This window comes from Fukomys damarensis, unplaced genomic scaffold, assembly GCF_012274545.1.
Source record: "Fukomys damarensis isolate Sample0158 unplaced genomic scaffold, DMR_v1.0_HiC HiC_scaffold_21, whole genome shotgun sequence".
In the NCBI taxonomy this organism is placed as follows: Eukaryota; Metazoa; Chordata; class Mammalia; order Rodentia; family Bathyergidae; genus Fukomys; species Fukomys damarensis.
The window spans coordinates 17243670-17268229 of NW_022900933.1; the positions used below are offsets into that span (position 1 = coordinate 17243670).

The window sequence follows — 24560 nt, forward strand, 5'->3', positions numbered from 1 at the left end:
ACTGGAGTGAAAAATTTTTTGGGATTGATACACAATTTTTTTTTTTTTTTTTGATGTACATACCAAAACCAAGTTACACTTTTCTTAAAGGTGAATTTTATGGGATGTGAACTATTTTCTGACTTTCTTTTCTTTTCCTTTTTTTTTTTGGTACTGGGATTGAATCAAACTCAAGACCTTGCACTTACCAGGCAGGTGCGGCACCACTGAGCTACATCCCTGACCCTATATTCCAACTTTAATAAAATCCCTTTCTTTTTTCTCAGTGCCATTTGATGGGCATTTATTGGGACAACAGGTATAAGCACAGCAAGACAGGGACAAAAGAAGGCCCTACTACAAAAAGCAGAAGTATGAGGTTGGAGGCCCCGCTGCCAACACTAAGATTGGCCCCCACCACATACACAGTCCAGAGTGTGAGAAGGCAACAAGGAGTACCATGCCTCAGGTTGGATGTGGAAAACTCCTGGGCTCTGAGTGCTCTACTCAGAAAAACATGGGTCATTGATGTTGTCTACAACGTATTCAATAAGGAGCTGGTCCACACCAAGACCTTGGTGAGGTATGGCATTGGGCTTATTGTCAGCACACTGACGAGGGCACAAATCACATTATGCACTGTCCCCGGGCCAGAAGAAGGAAGCCAAGCTGACTCCTGAAGAGGAAGAGATTTTAAACAGAAAGCGAACAAAGACAATTCAAAAGAAATACAATGAAAGGAAAAAGAACACCAAAATCAGCAGTCTTCTGGAGGAGCCATTCCAGCAGGGCAAGCTTCTTGCCTGGCATCAAGACCAGGCCAGTGTGACCGAACAGATGGCTAGGTGCCAGAGGGCAAGAAGCTGGATTTCTGTCTGAGGAAAATCAGGGCCTAGGAAAGCAAATAAGTCTCCTCCCTCTGGAGCACATGTAAGAAAGGTGTTTAATATTTTGTGAAAATAAAACAAAACTAAAGTCCTTTCCCATACTGTCAGTTACCATTCTTCTACAAATAATGGAATTTAAGAGGATAGATATCATATGCAAAATGTCTATATCACAATTGTTAAAAGAACATATTTAAATGATTATAAATTACAGTAAAGAACAAGCTACAAATCTAATCAAGAAAAAGAAAAAAGAGCCATGTATGCTAGTGCATGACTATAGCCCCAGCTATTGGGAAGGCTGAGGTGGGAGGACTGAAAGTTCGAGCAATATAGCATGACTGTGTCCAAAAAAAGTGAGGGGGCATTTTCCTTGAAATTCTCCAAATCAAAATTTTTCTGCATTCTTTTATTCTTTCTCTAAACTACAGGGAAAGAGTAGGTAGGTAGGAAAGATGGGCTATAATACCTGGTCCTTTTCTCTCAACCACTTTGATTAAACATTGAGGCTCACCCTCATTTACTAAATGACAAGAACTTGCTCTGCATAGCATAAAGCTAATTGGAGTACAGCTCTTGTTATGATTTTTAGCAATTCTGTTTTCAATAGGCACTTTACATGAGTGAAGGAAGAAATGATTTGCAAATAATTAGATTAAGAGATACTGATGATTGATATTCATATAGCAAAGACTCAGGTTTGAATTTTAGTACTACAGTCCCAGCAATTTTAATACTTAGAAAGTTCTGCAGTTTTAATTTATTATCTGTGGGGCTGGGCATACACTGGGAAGGCAAGAGCCTGATATTCCCACAGAGGACAGTAGGAAAATGGAGATTGTATTTGTATGTGCATGTTAAGGGGAGATTAGTAACACAAAAGCAGAGGAAGAGGCTGCCAACAGTTTGTGTATCCCCTCCAAGAGTCCTTATTACTCTAGTAGGAACACTGTATTCCAAGTTCAGTGTTACCATTACCTATTTTGAAATGGATAAAGTATTTTCAATTAGAAAAACTTCAGCTAGAAAAGATGAATGTTCTTTTAGAGCCACAAACTTCAGAAAGAAATTAAGAGAGGTGTTGGGAAAACGTTGGAGAAATGAAAGAGGTCTGAAGAAAATGTAGCAGCCATGATGGAAGCAATTACACAGCTTACAATGAGTATAATCAGTTCACCGAAACACTTCTTCAATCAGTGGGTACTTTCCTATGGAAATGTGACTTGGTAGACAGGAGACTACTATCAGACAAGAGGAAAGGAAAAAGCTGGGCACGGTGGCACACATCTGTAATTTCAGCATGGGGGGGGCGCTGAGAAAAGATCACAACAAGTTCAAGCCAAGCCTACAGAATTTAGTAGGATTCTGTCTTAAATAAAACATTTTAAAAAGGCTGTCTGGAAATGTAGCTCAGTGTGAAGCCCCTGGGTTCAATCCCCAGTGCTACAAAGAAAAAAAAAAGGAGGAGGAGGGAGGAACAAAAGGAAGGAAAAGGAGGAGGAGGAGGAGGGGGAGATGAAGAGGAAAAAGGAGGTGTAAGGGAGAGTAAAGGGGGATGAGTATGACCAAGATACGTTGTATTCATGTAGGAATATGCCACAATAAAACTCAGTCTTGTAAAATTAATACATACTAATATAAGAAAAAAATGTGACTTGATTTGATGAAGCCACCGCAGAGTGAACAAAGGATATTACTCTTCCAACGACTAATCATTAATATGCAAGTCTAGATGCTCAGGTGCCAATGTTAGAGAAACCAACAATAACAGCAGGAGAAACTCATTTACACAGCATTTTACTAACTGCAAAGTATTTTCATTCCATTGCTCTACTCTACAAATCTTTGCCACTCACTCAGCTTCTTCCTGTTCACATCTGCCAGATAACCTTGGTATATCCCCAAAGCCTGCAGGCCACATACCTGAGTGTACTTGCGGAAAAACACCCCTTGCACCTTCCCAAAAACTTCATAATCCACGGATACCAAGGTGTCTCCTTCTGCCATGCTCAAACCTGTCAAGAGAGCAGGGAAACAAAATTAAAGGACTACTCCCGAACCCTTAGCTCTCCATCCATCACTACTGCGATCTCAAAGTTCTCAACTGCAAGAGGGGGCGGACTTGCAAACGCCAGGCAAGAAGTGAGAGGGAGCTTCTCCAAGGCACGGAAGCCTCTTTGGGACAATGACCTCTTCACCGTCACGCTGGCCCGCTCCCTCCCACCCATTCCTCTTCTCGGCCGCCAGAATCCCCTTCCACTAACTTTTCACGGCCAATGGAACTGACCGGCACGCCTTGGGCCCTCTCCCGTTCACCCTCCTCGTCTTCCCCGGGGCGCCGGACCACACAGGAGACCTCCAAACCGACCACCCTCCGGCCGCGCCGGGCAAGCTGCCGCTACCGGAAGTTTAGAGTGTAGCCTCCTTCGGAGCCTTTCAAGCCCATCACCTCGGCCGAACCAATCAGAGTTTAGGCCTCGGCCCCGAGCCCGCCCAGAGGGTGGGATTTTAGGATGTGATTACATCCGCAAAGGTGTGAGCCGGGCGTTGGGGGATCTGTCCAGGGTATGGCTCGGCCTCCGGAGATAAAGGCCCCACCCCACCTCAGTTATTAAGCGCATCCCTATTCTCATTTTCTCCTGGGAAGATGAACATACATTCATACATGCAATAAATACCGATTGACAGACTGTTGTATACCAGGCACTGTTCTAGGCGGTCAGCATACATCACTGAAGGAAACAATTTTCCAAAGTACATAACCACAAACCATTAAGTGATGGAGCTGGGACTTAGTTCCAGGTAGTCAGTCCAGAGTCCATTCCTATAAATGTAATGCTCCACAACTTTCCAGTATGTGGAGACTAGCATAAGACAGTATCCCTGAGATGAGAGAGTACAAGCAATCAGTTGTGGTAGACCAGGACCTCTCAATCCTGGCTGCATATTAGGACCTTTGGCAACACTTCTAAAAATTTCAATGCCCAGACCTCATGCATTTCAACTTTATTCTACCGGTAAAGAAGCCATTATGTAAGGGAAAAGATAGGATCAGAAATATTTAGTAATTAGCCACACTTAGCTGTTTCACGATGTATACATAGATCAAAACATCACACGGTACACTGTAAACATGTACTATTTTTGTCATCTGTGTCTTAACGAAGCTGGAAAAGAAGTACATAGGATCATTATTCTGGCAGCAGAAACAAAGCTAGGCTTGGAGAGATGCTGAGGTCAAGCCCCTCGAAGAGACTGACATCATCCAGTGAAAAGTTAGGAAAAGCTCACCTACGGCAGCACAAATGTAAAGAAGGGTCATACAGATATAATGAGAATAAAGGAACTTGGCAGAAACTTCAGGTCAGTTAGAAGGAAGAAAGGGCAAAGAGGGAGGCGTGGAAGAGGACTGATGCTTTGAGCAGGAGAGGGAACTTGGAGAAGCGGCAGACTGGGGAATGGCGCGATGATCAGGAATCTGTGCTCTGTCACATTGAGTTTGAAGTTCACTAGGGATGGTCATGTGATGGTGTTGAATGGGCAGCTGGAAAACTGAAACAAAGGAGTGAGACTACAATTAGGTTGGATATCATTTAACCACGAGTGCATGCTGAAATTTTATCATTTAGCACAAATATATATACACACATACACATATATATGGGGTAGATGGGGAAAAGACCTAAATGCCAGAGACCTGGGAGAAGACAGGAAAGACATGAAAGAAATCAAGACAACAAAAGAGCAAGTGAGAAAGGGTTCTTAGGGGGTGAATTACCAGTTATGTCAAGTGAGTATGCTGATGAAATGAGAGTTTGTCACCTAGGGCATTTATGCTGCCCTAAGTGAGCTATGGGAATGTCGGAAGTGCAGTACTTAAATAAATGGGAAAGGGCAGAAGCCAGACCCAGACAGTAGAGTGGATGTTGCCAGAGGATGAGGAACTAGGGGCAGCAAATATAAAAATTTCTGTTAAGAAGCCTCAAGGAGAAGAGAAGAAAGGAATGAAACTGTAACATAGAGGGGCAAGTAAGGAAAATTAGGCTTGTTATGTAGGGGAAAGTTAAACATATTTTAAAAGCCAAGAAGACGCTGTAGAACTTAGTAAAATGGTGGGGTAAAGCAACAGTGTCAATGCCTGGAGAGTTTTGAAAGAAACTTACCCAAGAGAAGTCATGGAAAGAGAGAGACCTTTCTTCAGAAACCAGAAAGCAGTCAGAGAGGAGGCATGCTGGGAAACTCTGCCAGACTGGAGGGGAAATGTGGGTGTTGATGAGAGCTAGGGGAAAGGCTGAGTGAGGTAACTGGGGCCTTGAGTAGTGAGAAATGTCTGCAACTGCACACAGGACGGCAGAAGAGTCAACTAGGACTAAAAACAAGGAATAAAAGAACTGCCCTGGAGGGCCCACCAAGGAAGCTCTTTATAACATTTAAATGCCGTGATCGGTCATGCAGTATTTACACCGCCTGCTGCTAAGTCATTTTCCTTGTGCCTGAATCTTGTGAGTAGTTAAAAGGGGAAAAGTGAACTGCCTATTCCAAACAGCTTACTCAAATGAACTGAGCCACGAAGAAGACAAATAAACTCTCTTGTGAAGTCAAAAAGTTATAGAGCATCATTTAGTGTTGAAACCAAGTGATGCCAATTATTTTCCATTTGGTGGTTAACTTTATTATCATTACAATTGGCTGAGTCATTCTCGGGCCCTAAGAACAGACAGCCATGGTGACCACGTGAGAGTAAAACATAATATCCAAATGCACTGGCTACAAAAAAACGACCTAGGATACTATGTAGTAACGTAACCGCTAGCTCCAAAGTACTGGGAAGGGAAGAAACCATGATGAGCAGATAGCCGTACCTGGGGCCAGTACTCAGCAGCCGAGCGTGCTAAGAAAGGCCAGCAGCAGACCCACTCCCGCTCACCCAGCGGACACCGGAATCCCGCAGCGGGATGACTCGGTAGCACATCTAGGGGTCCCGCCCTTTGCCAGAGTCGGGCACACCCCAAATTCTGGGAGCATTATTCTCAGAAAAATACAAGTTCTTTTTTGATGTCGTCTCAGAACAGCCTCTCCCGCCCTCCCCCGTTCCCCAAGGACAGGGCTGAACTGAGCTGAAGAGTTGGCGAGACACTGGGTCAAGTGACACTCTGGCCGACCGCACACCCTGGCAGAGGAGCCCCGGACCGTGCGCAGATTATTCGCGGACTGCGCCTGCGCCCACCTCCCCCTTGGCGGGGCCCCGCCTACTCTGCACTCCCGTCTCCAGGCAACCAGGATAACAGCGGCCAACTGAGAGCGCCTGCGCGGTCGTGAGGTGGCGGGTGGGAGGGTGAGCCATGGCTGGGTAGGTCCTGGGCTTATCCCTGAGCTGGAGCGGTCCCCAAGAGCCTCGGGTACGCGAAAGGGCGGGGAATCCTGAGGTCAACACCTCGACATTCCGAGGGGCAGTAGAGCGAAGGGCTTGTCCTCAAAGGCGGAGTCCCCAAGTGAGGGCTTCCTCTGGACCCTCCGGGACAGAACAACCTGCGTTCCGGATTAGAGCTGGCTGCGTCCAGGTCGGGTGGCCCCCGCCTGTCAGGTGACAAGCCTTTTTAGGTCTGTGCTTGGATTCGGGTTTGACAGCCAGGCACTTGCTCCATACCCCGACGGGGCTCCATACCCTGCTCTTTGGAGTCCTGTACGTTCCAGCAAGACGGAAGCTCAGTGCCAGGCCCTATCTCTGGGCCACAGTTTTCTTACCTGTAAAATGGTGGGGCGAGGCTCAGAGTGAACATTTCAGTTTACAGGTGAAAAACTGGGGCCATCGAGGGAAATTGCTTGTTCTGGGTGTTGGGGCTAAAACCTGACCGCTGCTCTTTCACCTGCTACATAAGAGTATGTCAGAGACTAGTACTGGTGGAAAGGAAAACTAGGTGACAGGAACACCTGTATCCCATGTGTTGTTCTGTCCTCACGGGCCTACCACAGTATCTGGCACATAACCATTACCCAGCATATTGAACATTCTGGCAGGTCCAGCACCACTGTCCCTAGAAGTTTAAGGTAAACGTGGGTGAGGCAAATGTAGAAAGAGTTTACTTTAGCAACTGGGAGTGAACCTCAGACAAAATCTTCACATGTATCTGGTTTGAATCTCCCCTAGGCTTCAGGCCAAGCCCTGAATGGCTGGTCTCCAGTTGGCTCCTCAACTGTCTGTGGGCGTTATGTTCCCACATAATAAAACAGCTGCTCCAGGGCTCCACTCAGCCAAGCAAGACCCTTATGAACAAGGTGACTCTTCCCAGCAGTCCTCGATGGGGCACTTGAAGAGTTTTCAGAAGAAGCCCTTGAGCAAGAAGGAGCTGGCACTGGATAATGTCTACACTCACCCCAAATGGAACACCTGCGCAAAAGCCGAGAGCTACTTCCATTCCCACTGTGCTGGAATCAGCCAGCGAAACTCGGGAAGTAATCCCCAGAGCCAAGGAAAGGGCTTCTTGTACTCTTCAAGCCCTCAGCCCGGGTATCCCAAAGCAAATGACCAAGAATTCATCCCCTTTACAAAGAAGCGAGTTGGGGTGGACCGGGCCTACCCCTTGAAGCCCATGGTTCACCGGAAGTCTTGTAGTACAGGGGAGGCTGGCAGTTACAGAGACCAGAATGTCTACCCAAGACCCCCTGAGCCAAGAGAATTTTCAGACAGCAACTTTGGTTTGAGGAGTTGGGTGAATTCATCAGTTCTGGTTTCCATGCAGGCGGAGCCCATGGCAAACATCCACAGGACCCACTGGATGCATCTCCAAAGACTAGAAGCTGCAGGGGAGAGCTTAGAGGAGGAAATCCGAAGAAAGGAGAGTCTCCTGAGGGAAAAGCTGAAGAAGACAGAGGAAGAACTCAGAAGGATCCAGAGGGAACAAGAACAGGCCAAAGAAAATGAAGAGCGAGAGCTTCAGAGAATAATACAACTCAGAAGAGTTAAAGGCAGTAACACCACCACCACTACATACAAGCCTGTCTTTTCCCTAGAATTTGAGACTGAAGAGGTGTTCAGTAGAGACAGGAGAGAGGATGAAACTTGTGGACAGCCTCAGGAAAATTCTAATTCAATCCAGCTCTCTGATTATGGAATCCAGAAGCTCAAAAAGGAAAGGCTAGTGGCAAGCAATAACAAAATCCGAGATCAAGCCTCAGGGCCATTGGTGGAAAAGTTCTTTCAGCCTTCAGAAGAAGCAGGCAGTAATTTGCAGGGATCCACCAGAAGTTCTAGCTTGTCCAGAGCGCCAGAGTCCTTGGATTCCAGTGGCTCCACTGAGGAGCCAGAGCTGGGCAAGTGCAGCCACTGTGGGCGCACATTTCTCTTGCGCAGGCTGGCGAGACACTCCACCATCTGCAGCAAGATGCAAGGTTCCAAGAGGAAAGTGTTTAACTCCTCCAGAGCCCGGGCGAAGGGCACAGAACTAGAGCAGTACTTGAACTGGAATGGGCCAGCCACAGTCAAGGTAACACGGGCCTCATGGATCTGACTTTGTGTGGGGATCGTTGTAAGACCCTGTTATGTCCTCTTCAGTTTTCTTTAGGGAAAACTCAGGTGCCACATGGGGTGAAGGTGAGAACATGTCTTGATTACTACTGTGTGGCAGTCACTGTGTCAGATTTCCTGTGATCCTCATAATTCTATGAGGATCTCATCATCTCATTTTATCAATTCAAAAATTAAAACTTGGAGGGCCAGGAATGTGGCTCAGTGGTACAATACCTGCCTGGCAAGCTCAACTGCCTGCGTTTGATTCCTGGTACCCCCACAACCGCCCCCCCCAAGTTTGGAGATGCATACTCATATATCAAGCCTTGTACAGGCTTGTAACTTTCATGAAGTCACAGCTTTAAGTGACAGGGTCAAAATGTGAATCTTAGTTGGATTAATTCTAAAATCTATTGAAAATATCAAAATCTAAAAGACTTAATATAAAAATCTAAAAGTAATATGTTTTTAAAATTGATAAATTTAAGAACATGATAAATCTAAAGAAAAAGCTATATGCAAAATGTTTCTTGGTTTGCCAAGACAACTTCTTGCTCTTTGCAAAATACTCTGCTACCTCCTGAGACTAGGATCTGTTACCACTCCTTTAGCTGTATCTGTTCTTTCAAATTTAGCTTGATTTTGATACACCTTAGTAAATACATAAAGTACAACTAAATTTGGAATTACTTTCTCCTTATTTAGAGTATAAACATCTGCAGGGTAAAAGACTCTCCTTTTGGCTATCTTTCAAAATATCACTTAGAAAAACCAAGTTATTAAGATTTTCAAGACACATACATTAAGTTCAGGAGAATTTCATAGGTATATTTGGACAAATTTGGGTAAGATTGTCTCAAAAATGACTATCAAGTTATGCCACTTGTTTTATAAAATGAGTATTTCTCAAGCTGTTGTATACTGACAATTTTTATTTTAGTAGTTTTAGTGTGTATTAGAGGAAATATAATAGCATATTAAGCCTGTACTTTTTGGGGATCATGAATTTAAAGAAAAATATTAGCTGGGGATTTAGCTTAGTGGTTCCACTTCCTGCTTCACAAATGTAAGGACCCAAGTTCAATCCCTGGTACAAAAAAAAAAAAAAAAAAAAAAAAAAAAAAAAAGGAGAATAAAGTGATCAAATTTAGGGTACACCTAGGCCATATGACTTCACAGACCTCATCTAGTTCTAATAGTCTGGAAAAATAAAGTGTATTATTTCCATTCCTTTTCTAACCCTTCCTCTGCTGTGTTGGTACTTCTTGTCCATCAGGACTTTACTGTTCCATGTACATTTATTGAGGCCTTTAAAAACTCACGTGAATGTAATGGTTGTTAGGAGATGTACAGTACTTTGCAATTAGAATTCTTTTAGTACAGTCTGGGAGATCATGACAAGAAAGTGACTCCCGTGTTCAGAGATAATGTAGCAACCAAAAGTAATCAACAGCTTGCCCTGGCAGATAATGATAGGCTAGTGTCACTGTTCTTTGTGGTTTTCTTTTTGGTCAGCCCAGTAATCCACTGGGGATTCCCTGTGTTCGACCACAGCACTTTATATTTGGCCAGAACCTAAAAGAATCTTGTGTTTCTTCAACTTCCTAAATATAGTGGCAGGGAAGCAAAAGGACTTGGGTTTCTGAGATCAGACACCCCAGCTTTGTGGAGACTAGTTTGAGGAAATGTGTTTTATTGAGGACACTGAGGCAGAAAGGACCTGGTTTGAGTCTTAGTCTAGAGCTCTGTGCCTTTGGAAACTGAGTGGTTGTAGCTCCATTGTTATTTCTCTAGTGTACTTACAAGAAGACGTTTTTTTTATTTTTTGGTATTGGGGATCAAACTCAGGACCTTGTGCTTGCAAAGCAGCCGCTGGAACCACTGAGTTTAATCCCCAGCCCAAGAAGTGACTTCTAAAAGTCTTTACATAACTTCCAGCAGACTTGCACATCTTGTCTACTGTGTACATCGGGAGCATCTGAGGACAGGGACCACACACATCTTTGTGCTTAATGTGTTAATTGAATATAATTTCGGTAAAAATTAAGAATTAAGGGGCTTAGGGGATTTATTTCAGTGGTTCTGCCACCTGCCTCGCAAGCTTAAGGTCCCAAGTTCGATCCCTGGTACCAAAAAAAAAAAAAAAAAAAAAGGAATGTACAAGAATTAAGGGGCTTAATGTGTAGCTCAAGGATACGGCATTTGCCTAGCATGTCTGAGACCTTGGGTCAAGCCCCAACACTAGGGAGAAAAATTAAAATATAAGTATCATCATATATTTGGTGAACCTTTCCTTCTGAATTCTTGTTTCTGGATACCATCTCTAATGCCAGCTCTCTGTTTCTGTTTCAGGAAGAGACTTTCCTGATGGATCTTTCCTAATCCTTTAATAGCAACTCTTGCTGTTATCAAAAGCTATTTGTCTTTTTTTCCTTTTGTTTTTTGAGACAGGTTCTCACTATGTAGTTGAGACTGATCTGGAACTCACTATGTAGCCCAGGCTGGTCTTGAACACACAGCGATCCTCCTGCCTCAGCCTCCCGAGTGCTGGGATTACAGGCATGCGCCACCACACCCGGCTTCCTTTTCCTTTTCTCATTCTTTAAAAATTAATTTAAAGTACTATTACATGTCTTTTAAAAATCATGTAGCACTAAGTCTATGATGCAGATCAGCAATATCCTGTCTTAGCCTTTTCTGGACTCTAGTCCAGCCACCGGTTCTCATAGACAGTTTTTCTGATAAGCATTTCCATATTCCCAAATAACATGGTTATTTTCTTGATTTGCCCATTTACTACATTATCGAATGACTTCTTATGGGATTGTGAGTAAAGCTGTCCTTCATATTCTACTTTTTTTTTTTTTTTTTTTTTTTGAGACAGGGTGTATGTAGTTCAGGCTGGCCTTGAACTCAGTATGTAGCTCAGGCTGGCCTCAAACTCCTGGGAATCCTCCTGCCTCAACCTCTCGAGTACTGGGATTACAGGTATGCTCCACCATGCCCAGCTCTCCCCTTAAATTTTGTACTCTTTTTCCTTCCACTGTAGCTGAACCACAATTTTGGATTAAACCAGTAGTCAGATTTTATGTGACTATGTAAATTTTGCTCACTGATGAGTGAACAAATTCTGCTCTTGCCTACATTTACTTGAAGTTGCTGATTTGTTTTCTACATACCTATCTCTAATTTTTTCCCTAAAGGATCTGACACCAGACATCTGCTAATGTTTTTATGAAGTTTTCAAATACTTCTCATAATGTATCAGTTTTATTTTTTAATTTCATTTTTGGTACCGGGGATTGAATTTGGGTCCTTGTGCTTGCAAGGCAGGTGGCAGAACCACTGAGCTGAATCCCCGGCCCCTTAAACTCTATATCCACTTGATTCTGGAGTGTCTTTTCTGAGGCCTACTACAGATCTGTTGTTTAGGCTTCTCTTCTCTCCTGTTACCGGAATCCTATGTCTTCTATTTTCTTGTTCTCCTCTTTGCTTTACTAAAAAATGTACACAGGAAGTATGTTTTTAAAAATTTTGCTATGATTATGCTGGATATTTGGTAAGCCATTTCAGTCTCAGAACCTATGACCTTTAATTCTAGGAATGATAATGAGTGAAAATATCCATATAATAATTTGATCAGGGAATAGAACTCTAGGTGGAAAATTATTTTATTAGTGCATGTAAGGCATTTACCACTAGCTTTTAGCATTTAGCGTTTACTGTTAAGAAACCAAATGCCATCTTGATTCCTGTTACCTGTTTTTTTTTTCTAAAATGTGTAAGAGTCTCTTTATTCTGAAATTTTATAATGATTGTGCATAATACTTGGAAAACTGCTTCAGTCTTAAGACTTATAGCCTTTGAGGAATGAGATATCGCTTCTTTAATAATTTTTTCCTTGTAATTTCTTTGTTATTTTTGAATGCCTATTGATGACCTGTTGGACTTCCTGGATTGCCTTTCTAATTTTCTTCTTTCCACTTTTTCTCCCCCTAAGGAATTCTCTTTGCATTATTTTACATTTCTATTTTGTTTTTACTCTTAGCTATCAAAGTTTTAATTTATAATCTATTTGGTTTTTTGGTTGTTTCTTTTAACAGTATACTCATTTTATGGACATAATCTCTTCTAATATTCACTTGATTATTATGTTTTCTGTTAGAAAAACTGTCATGGTGGTATATGCCTGTCATCCCAGTTGTCTGGGGAGGCTGAGAGAGAAGGATTGCAAACTTGAGCCCAATCTGGACAACTTAGGTCGACCCTATCTCAAAAGAATGAAAAGGCCTGGAGCCGTAGTTCAGTGGTAGAACATGCAAGAACATAGCATGCATGAGCCCCTGGGTTCCATCTCTGGTACTGAAAAAAAAAAAAGTTTTCATCTTGTTGCTGCTTCCTTTTTGTTTGTATACTTTTTGGAGTCTTCTTCTTGCTAGAGTTTTTATCAAATACCTGGTGACTGGTGGCCATCCTTTCATGTTCAAGCTTAAGTAAAGCTTGCTGACTAAGGTCCTTCATATTATGGCTGTCAACATAATGAGCTCTGTAACTGGGGCCCCCAAAGTTAGTATCTGAAGGCTGATCTCTAGACTGCTCAGTGCATCCTCCTCTTTCCTACGTGGATACCAGAAGGTTGACAGTTCCACAATTTGCTGTGTATACTTACACTTGCTCCCCATTTTCACCCTCAAGATTTACCTGTTTTCTACCATCTGGATTTCCTGAGTTTGAAACCCATCCAGTTCAATTTCTCTAGAGAATAAGTTCCAGGGCTGGGGATTTAGCTCAGTGGTTCCGGCACCTGTCTCACAAGTGCCAGGGCCCGAGTTTGATCCCCGGTGCCAAAGGGAAAAAAAAAAAAAGGCAAGAGAATAAGTTCCAGTTCTCTGAGGTGGGGATGTTGGACATGTGGATATACAGAGTAGAAGAGGAGTCTTAGGTGTCCACCTTATTTTTAGCCCTGTGTCTCCCTGCTTTCAACAACCTGCTTTCAAGCACTGGCACTCGCAGGGGTTCTGCTAGAAAAATGATTTGCCTTCCAATAGTAATCCCCCCTTGCAAGCCCTGGACCTGGCAAGTCAGTAACCACCATTGCTCCTTTCCTGTTCTCCTTGGCCCTATGGACTACCACCGTTTTTATTTCCTTCTGTCATTCTGATGGAGACTCAGGAAAGAGACGAGGTAAATGCCACACTGAGTGATTAATCTTTTACATTACAGGCTGAACCTCCTCAGAAGAACAACTGGAGGCAGAAACATGAATCTTTCATCCGTACCCTCCGTCAGGCACGAGAGATCCAGCAGGTCATTACCAAAGGTGGAAACCCCTCAGACTTGCCTCCCATCCAACCTGCAGAAAACCCAGACTGTTCAGTGTTCTCACTGTAGCCGTCACTTTGCTCCCAAGGTAGCTGAGCGACACATTCCCAAGTGTAAGACCATCAGGAGCCGTCCTCCGCCTCCAAGAAAGCACCATAGTTGAGCAGACAATAGTGGAAACCTCCTCAGTTTAGAAGGCTCTGCTTCTCTGCAATAAATAGGACTAGAATATTTTGATATAAAGCAGAGAAAAATACTCCTGAAACTTTTACATTACACAACTTTGCTAAAATCAGGGAGGACGGAGCTATTGCTAAGCAGCAGGAGGCAGAAGGAAGCCCAGCTTCCCACTAAATTACAACCTCAGCTGGTGTTTCTCATGTTCACTGATGGGTGGAGACACTGGATAGTGAACAGGCTACATTAAAGCTCTTTCTCACAAGCCTGAATCTGGTTTGTGCTAGTGAAGTGTCTGCATTTGGTTATTTTTCTGGTCACTGCGTGTGTCCAGTGTTTCTATTAACCCTTCATGCTCTTGTAAGAAATAGAATTGGGGTGATTTGGGGTCAGAGGACTGTGGTTAGCCAGATGGTAATTCTTAAAAAGATATGATTTTGCTTTTAGGCATTATTAATGAAAGAGTGTTCTTGGCCTCCATGAGGCATGGGCCTGGCCAAATGCCAATAAAAGTATATAATGTTAGGACACCCACACATCCTAAACCTTCCCTGTGGTGTACCGTGTAATAAAGGCAACATCTTTATGTACTTTGCAGGGCTGGATGGAGGGAAACGTATTATACTTCTACTTCTTTTCTAATGAGTTTCATATGCTGAAGAAGGACGAAGCTGCTAGCTCTCTGCTTTCAAATCATGCTGGCTGAATGACTTTTTAAATGAGGCAGTGAGGCAGCAAATGTACCATCAAAGCAAGCTGGGACACTGCAGTGTCACGTCCCTGCTTTTTATAACAAAGTTAAAAAAAATTTTTTTTTGATACCAGGTATTGAACTCAGCTCCTTGCACTTAAGGCAGGGGGCAGCACCACTGAGCTAAACCCCTAGCCTAACAGTTAAATTCTATTTTGAGGAGAAAACTCTGAGGAAAGAGAGACTAGATCTTTTAAATTTTCTGTGTAGAATAGTGTCTACAAGTTAGGCCCTCAATTAATGGGGTTGGAGGACTTAAATTAAAAAATGAGAGTTGCTGAGGAAAGCTCTGAGGCCCTGAATGTTTAACCAAGTATGTCCATTCCCCAGGAAGACACTAAGTTCCATACTTGGTGTTCAAAGCAGTACATGGTCAAGGTCACAAAGTGGCAGCCTGTGGACAGCTTTTCTCATGTTTTATTGGCTGGGACATCATTAGAAATATGATCTGACATGGAAACACTGGGCTATGGGGCATCTCTGAAAAGCTGGAGGTTCTGGAAACAGTGGACCAGCAACTTACACAGGACAGGTTTGGAGGGGTTCAGAACCAGTGGCCCTTCACTCCAGGGACTGCAGCAGGTGGGGCCTGTCTTTCGTGCCCTGCCTGGCCCCACAGGCTCTCGGGTTTGGGATCCCTGGATGATGGTGTTAGGGTCACAAGTCAGGGTTCTCCAGAGAGAACAAATGCTGTGTGTTTAGGGACTGTTTCTGTAGACACAAGGATGTAGTAATTCATTCTTAAGTTGCCGTCATGCTTCCTTTGATCTCATGTTTAGACTCTGGTTATTCTGTTAGTCTTTTAAATTCAGCTTGACTTGGCTTTTGGGGAGAGGTAAGAATTTTTTTCTATCTAGTCTCTTCCCGGGTGGGATGACAGAGGACACATAATATTGTTTGTAAATGTCTCTATTTTATATTATCTAAGAACCTTTAGTGCCAATAAACATAAATTTTAAAGTTCAAAAAGTTAAGCAATGGGAAAAATCTCACGGAGATACCCATGTCATTTAAAAGTGTGTACAGTGAAAATGACCGAAGTATGTTATGTGCACATATGAATCTGCCAAAATGCTCACTAATCTGTATAACCAATTTTTAAAAAAAAGCAAAAATATGTAGACAGGCCAAGATGGTATTTCTTACTATTCCATATAGCACAGCACCTTCTGGTCAACAATTACTTTTGGTCCTTGATTGATCACTCTTCACAACTACATTGAAGGTAGCAGAGATGTGACACAGTGCGACTTTTCTCCCTAATGTCTATGACTCTGTGAGGTTTAATGATCAGCATGTTTTTTTCCATAGTTAATCATTAAAGCAGTAAATGACTTCTAGCTTTGCAGCAGTTTTACAGTCCTGAGTACAGCCTGCTCATCTCTGACACAACCATGACTAATACTTCTTTGGAGACCCCAGGAATCTTATTTGAATGAATGTCTCTAAAATACATCCGTGCCTCTGAGTTGTTCTATTATCAATGTTTCTGAATAGATGAAAAACCAAGTGAAATTTGAGTTTTAACCTGTTTTTATCAATGTTTCTGAATAGATGAAAAACCAAGTGAAATTTGAGTTTTAACCTGTTTTTGCTTTAAGCTTTAGCAATATGCTCAGCCAAGAGAAATTGTAACTTGGCTGTGGTATGCCAGAGACCAAATACAACTGTCTCTTTAAGGGAAGTTGTATAAACAAACTGATGGAATCCCTTGGAAAGGCCCCTACTGGGACTAAGGAGGTAAGTGCAAGAATACAAGAATAGACCCTACTTTTATCTTGGGTTTTTTTTTTTTTTTTGGTACTGAGGATCAAACTCAGGACTTTGCTCTTGCTCCACAGGTGTTGGCGCCACTGAGCTAAATCCCCGGCCCTGGACCCTACTTTTAATGGGCCATTTTCTCCCCTCCCTCTGAGCTTTTAGCACTGTCTTAAAAAGTTTTTAGAAAAAAAAAAAGTTGTAGCAGCAGAAATGATTTCACTGGGAATATGAGAAAGAAGCAGAGATTATTTCTGTACAATGTCCCTTGCATTGTTTCTGTTGCAAGAACACTTATTTATTTAGATAAAGACTTACGGAATCAAAGACTTCATGAAAGCCTAGAACATGGGTATTTTATCTCCAGTGACTGAGGTTGGTGTGAGGCTTACTAAGGCACAGCACTAATTGAGAGTTTAAATGTTTATTTAAAACAGAAATGCCAAACCATTCCACCCTCAGTCTTTCCAGCATCTGGCTAACAGTAAGCTACGTCTTTAGCAACAGTGTCAGTACTAGGAGTAACCCAAGTTATACTGTAACTCAAAAGCAAAACTACCAGAAGACGGAAAGCACCTACCACTGCATAAGGAGAAGCAGGACAAAACTCAGGGAGAATTAGCTACAGGAAACCATTCAAAGGCACTTCTGCTGCCTTGCCTCTCACCCTATCCAACGCACTGCTGACACCTTTGAACTGGTTTCTGTTTGCATAGCTGTTTGGTGGGAAAAATATCTGGTTGTCCCAGGCACAATTCAGGAAAGTGAAACTTGTCTCTAAGGCACAGAACTTGGATTCTCAGCCAGATTAACAGCAAACCTAGACCTCCCAAGGGGACATGCCAGAGAAACGGACCACCAAGTTCCACTGCTTAGGGAATGACCCTTCTGGAACAAGAGCGGTGGGGCTCTCACCCCACTTTCCACACACCGTCACCCCATAGTCTCAGCAACGTGGCCATGTTCCTCAGCTCCAGAGCAGAAGTGATCCTCATGACGAAAACCCAAAATAACCCTCCTGCTCAGGCCTGCTGAGATGGCGAGCATGAGGATACAGGAACATGAAAGGTCAGTGAGTCCTTACGAAAACCACAATCACATTTACATGATGAATCAAAACCACTGTTTGGGTTTACAGCAAAACCCCAGACCTTGTAACTTTAATTCAGGGTTGGCCCTTCCCTTATTTTAGGAAAAGGCTTCAGTGATTACATTAGTACTATTGAACTATGCTTCTCAGAATTGAGAAAACAATGGGACATCAATGATCCCATTGGACAGAGTTGCCCTTCCCCAGAGATTTTTTTTTTTTTTTAAACCAGCACCAGCCTATATCACTATTAGTTTTATTGAGATGGTAAAATTTCCCTTGTAGAAGTCCTCCTGCAATATTAAAACAGATTGGTTTGGGGAAAATGCAACAAAATTAGCTCCTTAGAGGGAGGAAGGATTAACAATCAAAACAGCTCCTGTAACCCAAAATACAGGAACATTTCATAAGGCTTTATGGGAATACAACACTCATATCCTTAATGGAAACCATCAAACATTTGCCTAAAACTACATATATGCAGTTTTACTCTTTACTGTTTCCCTTTGGGAAAGCTGATTTGCTGTTGACTACAGAGACACAATAGAAGCGAGTCTGCAGCCAAATTGCTTTCATTTGACAGGTTCTACCTGTTCTATTAGGTTTCCTGGACCCCCAGGGTTTGGTGCTAGCTTTGGGCCACTCAAGTAGGAAAGATGATACGGATTCACTGGTTATAACATGGCTTCAAAAAAACACCAAAAGGAGAGAAATACTGACTAGGCATACAGAGGGGGAGGGGCTGGGGCTGCTGACATCAACATCAGATTCCCCAGAGCCATGAAGGCAGAGGCACAAGTCGTGGTATCACAGCCAGGTAGAAGCACTGAAGGAGGCACTCCTCCCCTCCCCATTTTCCCCTACAACTCTGCCTAAGGCGCCTGACCCAGTTCTCTGAGATACTACTTTCTTCTTCAGAGGCACTTTTCAGAGCTGGGAAATTCCACCCTGCACTGGGCACAGCCTGAAACCCAAGCTATGTGATGAGGATGGATCTGCCCTTTCTCTACTTCTCATTTCATCAACCTTCAAGGGAAAAGCAATTGAAACCCACTTTTCCTCCTAAAACATTTAGCTGCATGGAGTAGCTGAACTTTCTGAAAACTCAGCCTAGACTGATTCCACGAAATTTTCCTGGACTGAAGGCTCCCGAGAGGGCTCAGAATACTTTACCATTTTCCAGAGGACCCTGGGCAGGCTATGCCTGACCCCAGCCCACTCCAGCTTTCCACTTTTCCCTCCCCATCCAGAGGTGCAACGACTGGTGCCGAATTCCCAAGACAGCTTGGAATCATGGTGAAAATGGTAAATGGGATATGAGCTGCTACCAGCGCAATTAAAATGAGCACTGTGTCTCTTCTTCAAAGGTGGGATCAACAGATAAGGTTCAGAGCTGCTGTTGCTATGGCAGTCAGTGATGACAAGGCCAGGGCTACAGGGCCCTCTATTCTCCAAAACAAGAAAATCACTCTAGATCCTATCTAAAAGGCAGTGCCACTCTCCAAACATACAAGGAAAGTGCTCAGAGCCTCTGCCTTGTGCTCCTTGTCTGCAAGTGAACAAAGCAGGAAAGCTGCTCTTTGCATTCGGTAAGTGTGCTGTGAAGGTCTTCGGATCCCAGTTTCCTGGGGGCTATGCAGGCTCAGGAGACTAGAGGCTGGATCGACAGGACTCTGTTCCCAGGAGGCACCAGGAGGAATCTGAATCTAAGTCAGGCTTAGGATCCATTTCCATCTCTTCTTTTGCTGTCTGAGTTCCTTTGGAATGCATCCCCACCTGTTCAGATAGAACACAGTTCCACATTAGCAACAGTGCCACCTGGTCACAGCAGTTCAGGATGAGGTTTTCTTTTTTTTGTTGTTTTTTGGTTTTTTTGAGACAGGGTCTCACTATGTAGTTGAGACTGACCTGGAACTCACTATGTAGCCCAGGCTGGTCTCAAACTCACAGCGATCCTCCTGCCTCAGCCTCCTGAGTGCTGGGAGAAAAATGTATAATATTTTATGTATTATAGAAGCACACAGAGGAAACAAATACAGCAACATATTAAAAACCATTGAATCCAGCTGGGCGTGGTGGCGCATACCTGTAATCCCAACACTAGGGAGGCTGAGGCAGGAGGATCACTGTGAGTTCGAGACCAGCCTGGGCCACACAGTGAGTTCCAGGTCAGTCTCAACTACATAGTGAGACCCTGTCTCAAAAAAACAAAATAAATAAATAAATACCATTGAATCTAGATGGTGAGTACAGTTGGTATTTACTGTAATGTTAGTAAAAAGTAAAAGAAAAAACAAACAGTAACAACAAATAATAACAAAAAATAAATAAATAAAGTTTGGTGAAGAGAATGATTCAGTCCAGGTGCCTGAATAAGGCCTCAGGCTTCTGGGATTAATTACAAAACGCACATCATTCAAAGGTGTGGAGATGCAGAGCAGTAAGTCTTGGTGTTTTGTTTTTCTGAGTCCTCAAAACAGACTTAGAAATTGAATTACCTTCTTAATGCTCTTACCTGCTGCCCTCCTTCTAATTTCTTGTTCAGCTTCTGCAGTTGGGTAAAAATCTGGAGGTTTTCTTGCTGTAGCTTCTGCTGTTCAGCCAAACACTTTAACACCAGACCTTGCAATCTCTCAACCTCCACCTGCAGAGTGCTACACGCACAGGCAGGAGGGGTCAATGGTGCTCCCTTCCCAGCACCTGGTACTGCAGGAGTCAGCAGGGGTGGCTAGAGACAAGAGGGACAGACTGTAGGAGGCTCTGCTCTAGGGACTGCTCCCCAGTCCAAACATACTTTCAAATTAGTAAGGTGAGACATACACATGAAGAGGTGGAAGAGAAACAGAAGAATGCTGGGATTACAACAGCACCTGGCACTGAGGAAGCACAGGAATTCTCAATGCCTCAATCCCTATTAGGCTAAGATACAACAATAGTAACTCACTTTGGAGGATTTTGTGAAAAAAGTTTTAAAGTGTGCTGATATGTTCTCATTTAAAACGCTGCAGTGGGGAAAGGCATGATTTGGTTTCAAAAGAGTCCTGATCACAGTAAGGACACTGTGATTCAGAATCAATATTCATGAAATGTGGTGGCCACAGTGTAGAAAAGATACGAGAGGTATTCAGTAATCACGACTACCAACAAATTAAAAAAAAACCTAACCAACAGCAATGCACATGTGCACCTTGAAGTCTCAAAGGGTTTATTACCTCTTCTGGAAAGGCTTTCAATTATCCCAATCTGGATTTTTCTCCTTCCTCTACTGTACTGTTTATGGCCAACGTCAACAAACAACAGCCCATTGGCCAATTCTGGCCTACTGCCTATTTTCGTATATAAAGTTTTACTGAAACAAAGGCATGTACTCAACTCCTGTGTTATGTATTCCAGGTTGAACATCCCTAATCCGAAAATTGGAAATACTCCAAAATCCAAGTCTTTCTGAGCACTGACATGATACCACAAATGGAAAATTCATTTGACCTCATGTAACAGGTTGTAGTAAAAAAGCAGATACACTAAAGTACTGTATAAAATTATCTTCAGGCTATGTGAAATATAAATTAATTTTGTGTTAAGTCTTGGGTTCCATCCCCAAGATCTAATTATGTGTGTGTATCTACACACACAAATATTCCAAAATCCAAATAATTCAAAATCCAAAACACTCCCGGTCCCAAGAACTTTAGACAAGGAGTACTCAGCCTATGTCCGTGACTGTTTTTGTGCTGCAATGTGACAGCTGAAGAGCTGCAAAGAGAATGGCCTACAAAATCTAAAATAATTACTTTGTGGCCTTGTATAGAAAAAGTTTGGTGGCCCCTGGTTTTGAGATTTCAGGTGTTGACCACAATTTTATTTCTTCCAAGGTTAGGTGTATATGGATCGTTCCCTCACTGGACTAAAACATTATGTTTTACTCATATTTAGAACTTCCAACCCACCCTAGAAATGTCATGAAAAGTTGAATTAGAATTCTGGAACTTCAATTTTGGTACTTCTGAGACAGAAGAAAGAGAATCCTCTGGTGTAGGAAGGTGGCCTGTCAGAACTATGAGAGGGTAAATTCTGTTCTGAGGTAACTCAGTTTAGCCTTGGGCAGAGAAAAGCTTTCAGTGCAGCTGGACAGGCAGTGAGATGACTTGACACAGGGCAGCTGGCTAATGAAGCTGAAGGACAGAGTGTCACCAGCAGAACTGGGCACAGTTGCAGTACGGTCTCCCTAGTTGTGATTCAAAGGCAAAAAGCTCAGTTACCCAGGCTCCTCCTGCAGGGGGCTTAGGCTCCACAGGCACTTCAGAGGCTACTTTGAGTCCTTGCAGCTCTTCATAGGGCAGGGTATCTTTCTCGGATTCAGAAAATGCTCCACTCAGAGGAGATGAGCTGTCTGGCATGGGGATGAATTCTGCATTTTCCAGCTCCTAAGTACATGAGAAAGAAAAGAATCTCATCAGTTCTGTGCAACAAACAATTCACCATCTCCCTAATTTCATCATTTTTGGTCTCTCAAAACAGCAGCACCCTCTAGTGGGCAGATGGCTTTGGTTAAAAAGTATCTTGCCCTACTTGGGAGCAAAGTGCCATCCATCCCTTCAGCAGCCCACAACAGTGATGCAAATTCAAACTCCAATTCAAGACTGTCTGCAGAGTGTGGTGTATTTCTCCAATACTTATTCTACATAAGATACTGCGAGGGGCCAGGGATTTAACTCAGTGGTTCCGCTGCCTGCCTTGCAAATGCAAGGTCCTGAGTTTGATCTCCAGTACCAAAAAAAAAAAGAGATACTGCAAGTTGGGTGGTACCATGCTACTTCCTGTGCTTACACTCTTCAGATAACTATCGAGTTAAGGAACTTTTTTTTTTGGTTTTTGAGACAGGGTCTCACTATGTAGTTGAGACTGACCTGGAACTATATGTAGCCCAGGCTGGGCTCGAACTCACAGTGATTCTCCTGCCTTAGCCTCCTGAGCGCTGGGATTACAGGCGTGCACCACCACACCTGGCTAAGGAACTTTAAATCTATAAAACTTTTTTTATTTTTGGAAAAATTATAAAATTTCAGAAACTGTAAAGGTTCAGTGTACAGAATAAGAAAATACAGATGCTGCTTCTGCTGCCTGTTTCACAAGTGCAAGGTTCCAAGTTCGATCCCCAGTACAAAAATAAAAGAAAGAAAATACAGCAGCAATTTCATTACTCAGAGAAAAATCACTTAAAATAATGAATACATAGTCTTGTCCACATTTTTCTGGGCATTATATATTTTCTCAGAGAATAAGGTCATACAAATATTTCCTTTTCTGCATAGCCATATATTTTAACCAACTTTCCATACAAATATACTTCAACATTTTTATGGTCTGCACCTTAACTTTCATAAACCATTTTCTTACTGTAAGGCATTCTACTTGTCCCATTATTCCATTTCTGTAAGCTTAATCTTTGCACATGTGTGCTATAAAAAGTGCAATTTAGTACTGAGGGTTGAATCCAGGGCCTCTGAATGGAGCTATTCCCCCAATGTGTTCCCATCCCATTTATTGTTTGAGACAGAGTCTTGCTAAGTACCCAGGTTGGGCTTGAACTTGCAATTCTCCTGCCACACCCTCCCAAGTGCTGTGATTATAGGTGTGAGCCACCATGCCCAGCTCAAGGTAGGTTAATTTACATCCATTTAAGTATTATAGGTATGAGAATATTTTGCATCTCTTTGTTAGAAAGAAGAAAAAATTAGTGATTTTGTGATTTATTTCTAGGTAAAAATCAGAAACTTTAGTCCCTGCAAATGGCCTGATATTTTATCTGAGGCATCTTTCTAAGGAATTACTTTTTGCGCATGCCCATAATCTCAGCACTCAGGAGGCTGAGGCAGGAGGATCACTGAAAGTTTGAGGCCAGCCTGAACCACAACACAAGATCCTATTTCAAAAAAACAAACGAAAATAGCGGGTGGGATGAATTACCTTTCGAAGCCAGCCAGGACAGGAGCTGCTGGCCCCACAACTATTCCCCATGGGCTCTGTGGGACTGATGAAACCTTCCATTCCTCTGTCTGCTTCCATTGTTCCTCGAAAGCCTCCACTTGGATCGGGAGTTTCAGACTCCTGCTGACTGTCCTCCTCCTCACCACCACCACCACAGCCGCCTCCTGGGCTAGAGCTCTGAACCACTGCCAGATACACAGCACAGAAGTAGAATTTTACTATGCAGCAAGAAAGATTTACCATCTGCTGTCCCAGGATAGCATGACATGGAATGGCAACAGTACAAGTCAGCCATCTCAGACTAAATTTTAGTTTTTACATAAGGTATTTGTATATCAGGATCTTCATGACAATAAGTCACTTCCAAACTTGTTTATCCTATATCCATACAGATTACCAATATTCTAATATCATGCAAACAATCCCTTAAACCGTATGTCACCATGCTTATTCTGCATTGCGTGTGTGTAGTACTGGAGATGGAACCCAAGGGCACTCTACCACTAAGCCATGCCCCCAACCCTTTTTATTTTTGTATTCTGAGACAAGTTATTGCTAAATTACCCAAACTGGTAATTTGGTGTCAAACTTTCAATCTTCTTGCCTCACCCTCCCAAGTGGCTGCGATTACTGCACCTAGTTTTACTCTGCATCTTTAACAGAATCACTCAGACTCTAGCATCCTCCATTGATATTTGTCTTATATAAAAAATTCTGACATTTGAATTAAACACTTCTCAAAGTTGCCAGATAAACCACTGCAAACTTTTTGTCTAGAAACAACCAAATGATGAATTCTTCAACAAACATGTAAGTATTAAACTCTTTGATGATTAGTTATATGAACTTTTAGAATATTGTAACTATCTTTTTCCTATCATGCAGTACATTCCAAGCTACTATAGTGAAGACTAGCTGGTATGTATGTGGTCAGGAAGTGAAAGTAAATTTTAGTATGGACCAAAGAAAAATGTTAAGAGCTGGGCATGGTGGCGCACGCCTATAATCCCAGCACTTGGGAGGCTGAGGCAGGAGGATCGATTGCTGTGAGTTCGAGACCAGCCTGGGCTACATAGTGAGTTCCAGGTCAGTCTCAAACAA

At 42.9% G+C, this 24560-nt stretch overlaps 3 protein-coding genes and 1 pseudogene across 8 annotated transcripts in view; 2 read left to right on the top strand and 2 right to left on the bottom strand.

The window, feature by feature from the left end:
• Acyp1 (acylphosphatase 1) overlaps nt 1-6058 on the bottom strand; it is a 13163-nt gene extending 7105 nt beyond the window's left edge. The window contains 2 exon segments of the mRNA XM_010645529.3: nt 2790-2881; nt 5729-6058. Of these exon segments, the coding sequence (XP_010643831.2) occupies nt 2790-2881; nt 5729-5891 (255 nt within the window). The 5' untranslated portion in view covers nt 5892-6058.
• LOC104877146 lies at nt 276-875 on the top strand (annotated as a pseudogene).
• Nucleotides 6059-6132: 74 nt separating the features above from the next.
• Nucleotides 6133-14626, top strand: Zc2hc1c (zinc finger C2HC-type containing 1C). 5 transcript variants are annotated; one of them, XM_010645534.3, is made up of 3 exons: nt 6133-6201; nt 7015-8350; nt 13597-14626. In XM_010645534.3, the coding sequence occupies exons 2-3, from the start codon at nt 7034-7036 to the stop codon at nt 13762-13764; spliced, it is 1485 nt and encodes a 494-aa protein (XP_010643836.1). In that variant the 5' UTR covers nt 6133-6201; nt 7015-7033; the 3' UTR covers nt 13765-14626. The 5 variants fall into 5 exon arrangements, with proteins under 5 accessions (XP_010643836.1, XP_010643833.1, XP_010643832.1 ...); XM_010645531.3 differs by having other exon boundaries at nt 6144-6216; XM_010645530.3 differs by having other exon boundaries at nt 6176-6265.
• Nucleotides 14627-16793: 2167 nt separating this feature from the next.
• The window catches only part of Nek9 (NIMA related kinase 9), a 37687-nt gene continuing 29920 nt past the window's right edge, over nt 16794-24560 (bottom strand). For both annotated transcript variants that reach the window (XM_019204326.2, XM_019204325.2), the window contains exons 19-22: nt 23439-23644; nt 21731-21895; nt 19987-20199; nt 16794-19247 (exon numbers count right to left, since the gene is read on the bottom strand). In XM_019204326.2, coding sequence (XP_019059871.1) covers nt 19122-19247; nt 19987-20199; nt 21731-21895; nt 23439-23644 — 710 coding nt within the window. In that variant the 3' untranslated portion in view covers nt 16794-19121. The remainder of the gene's footprint in view (nt 19248-19986; nt 20200-21730; nt 21896-23438; nt 23645-24560) is intronic.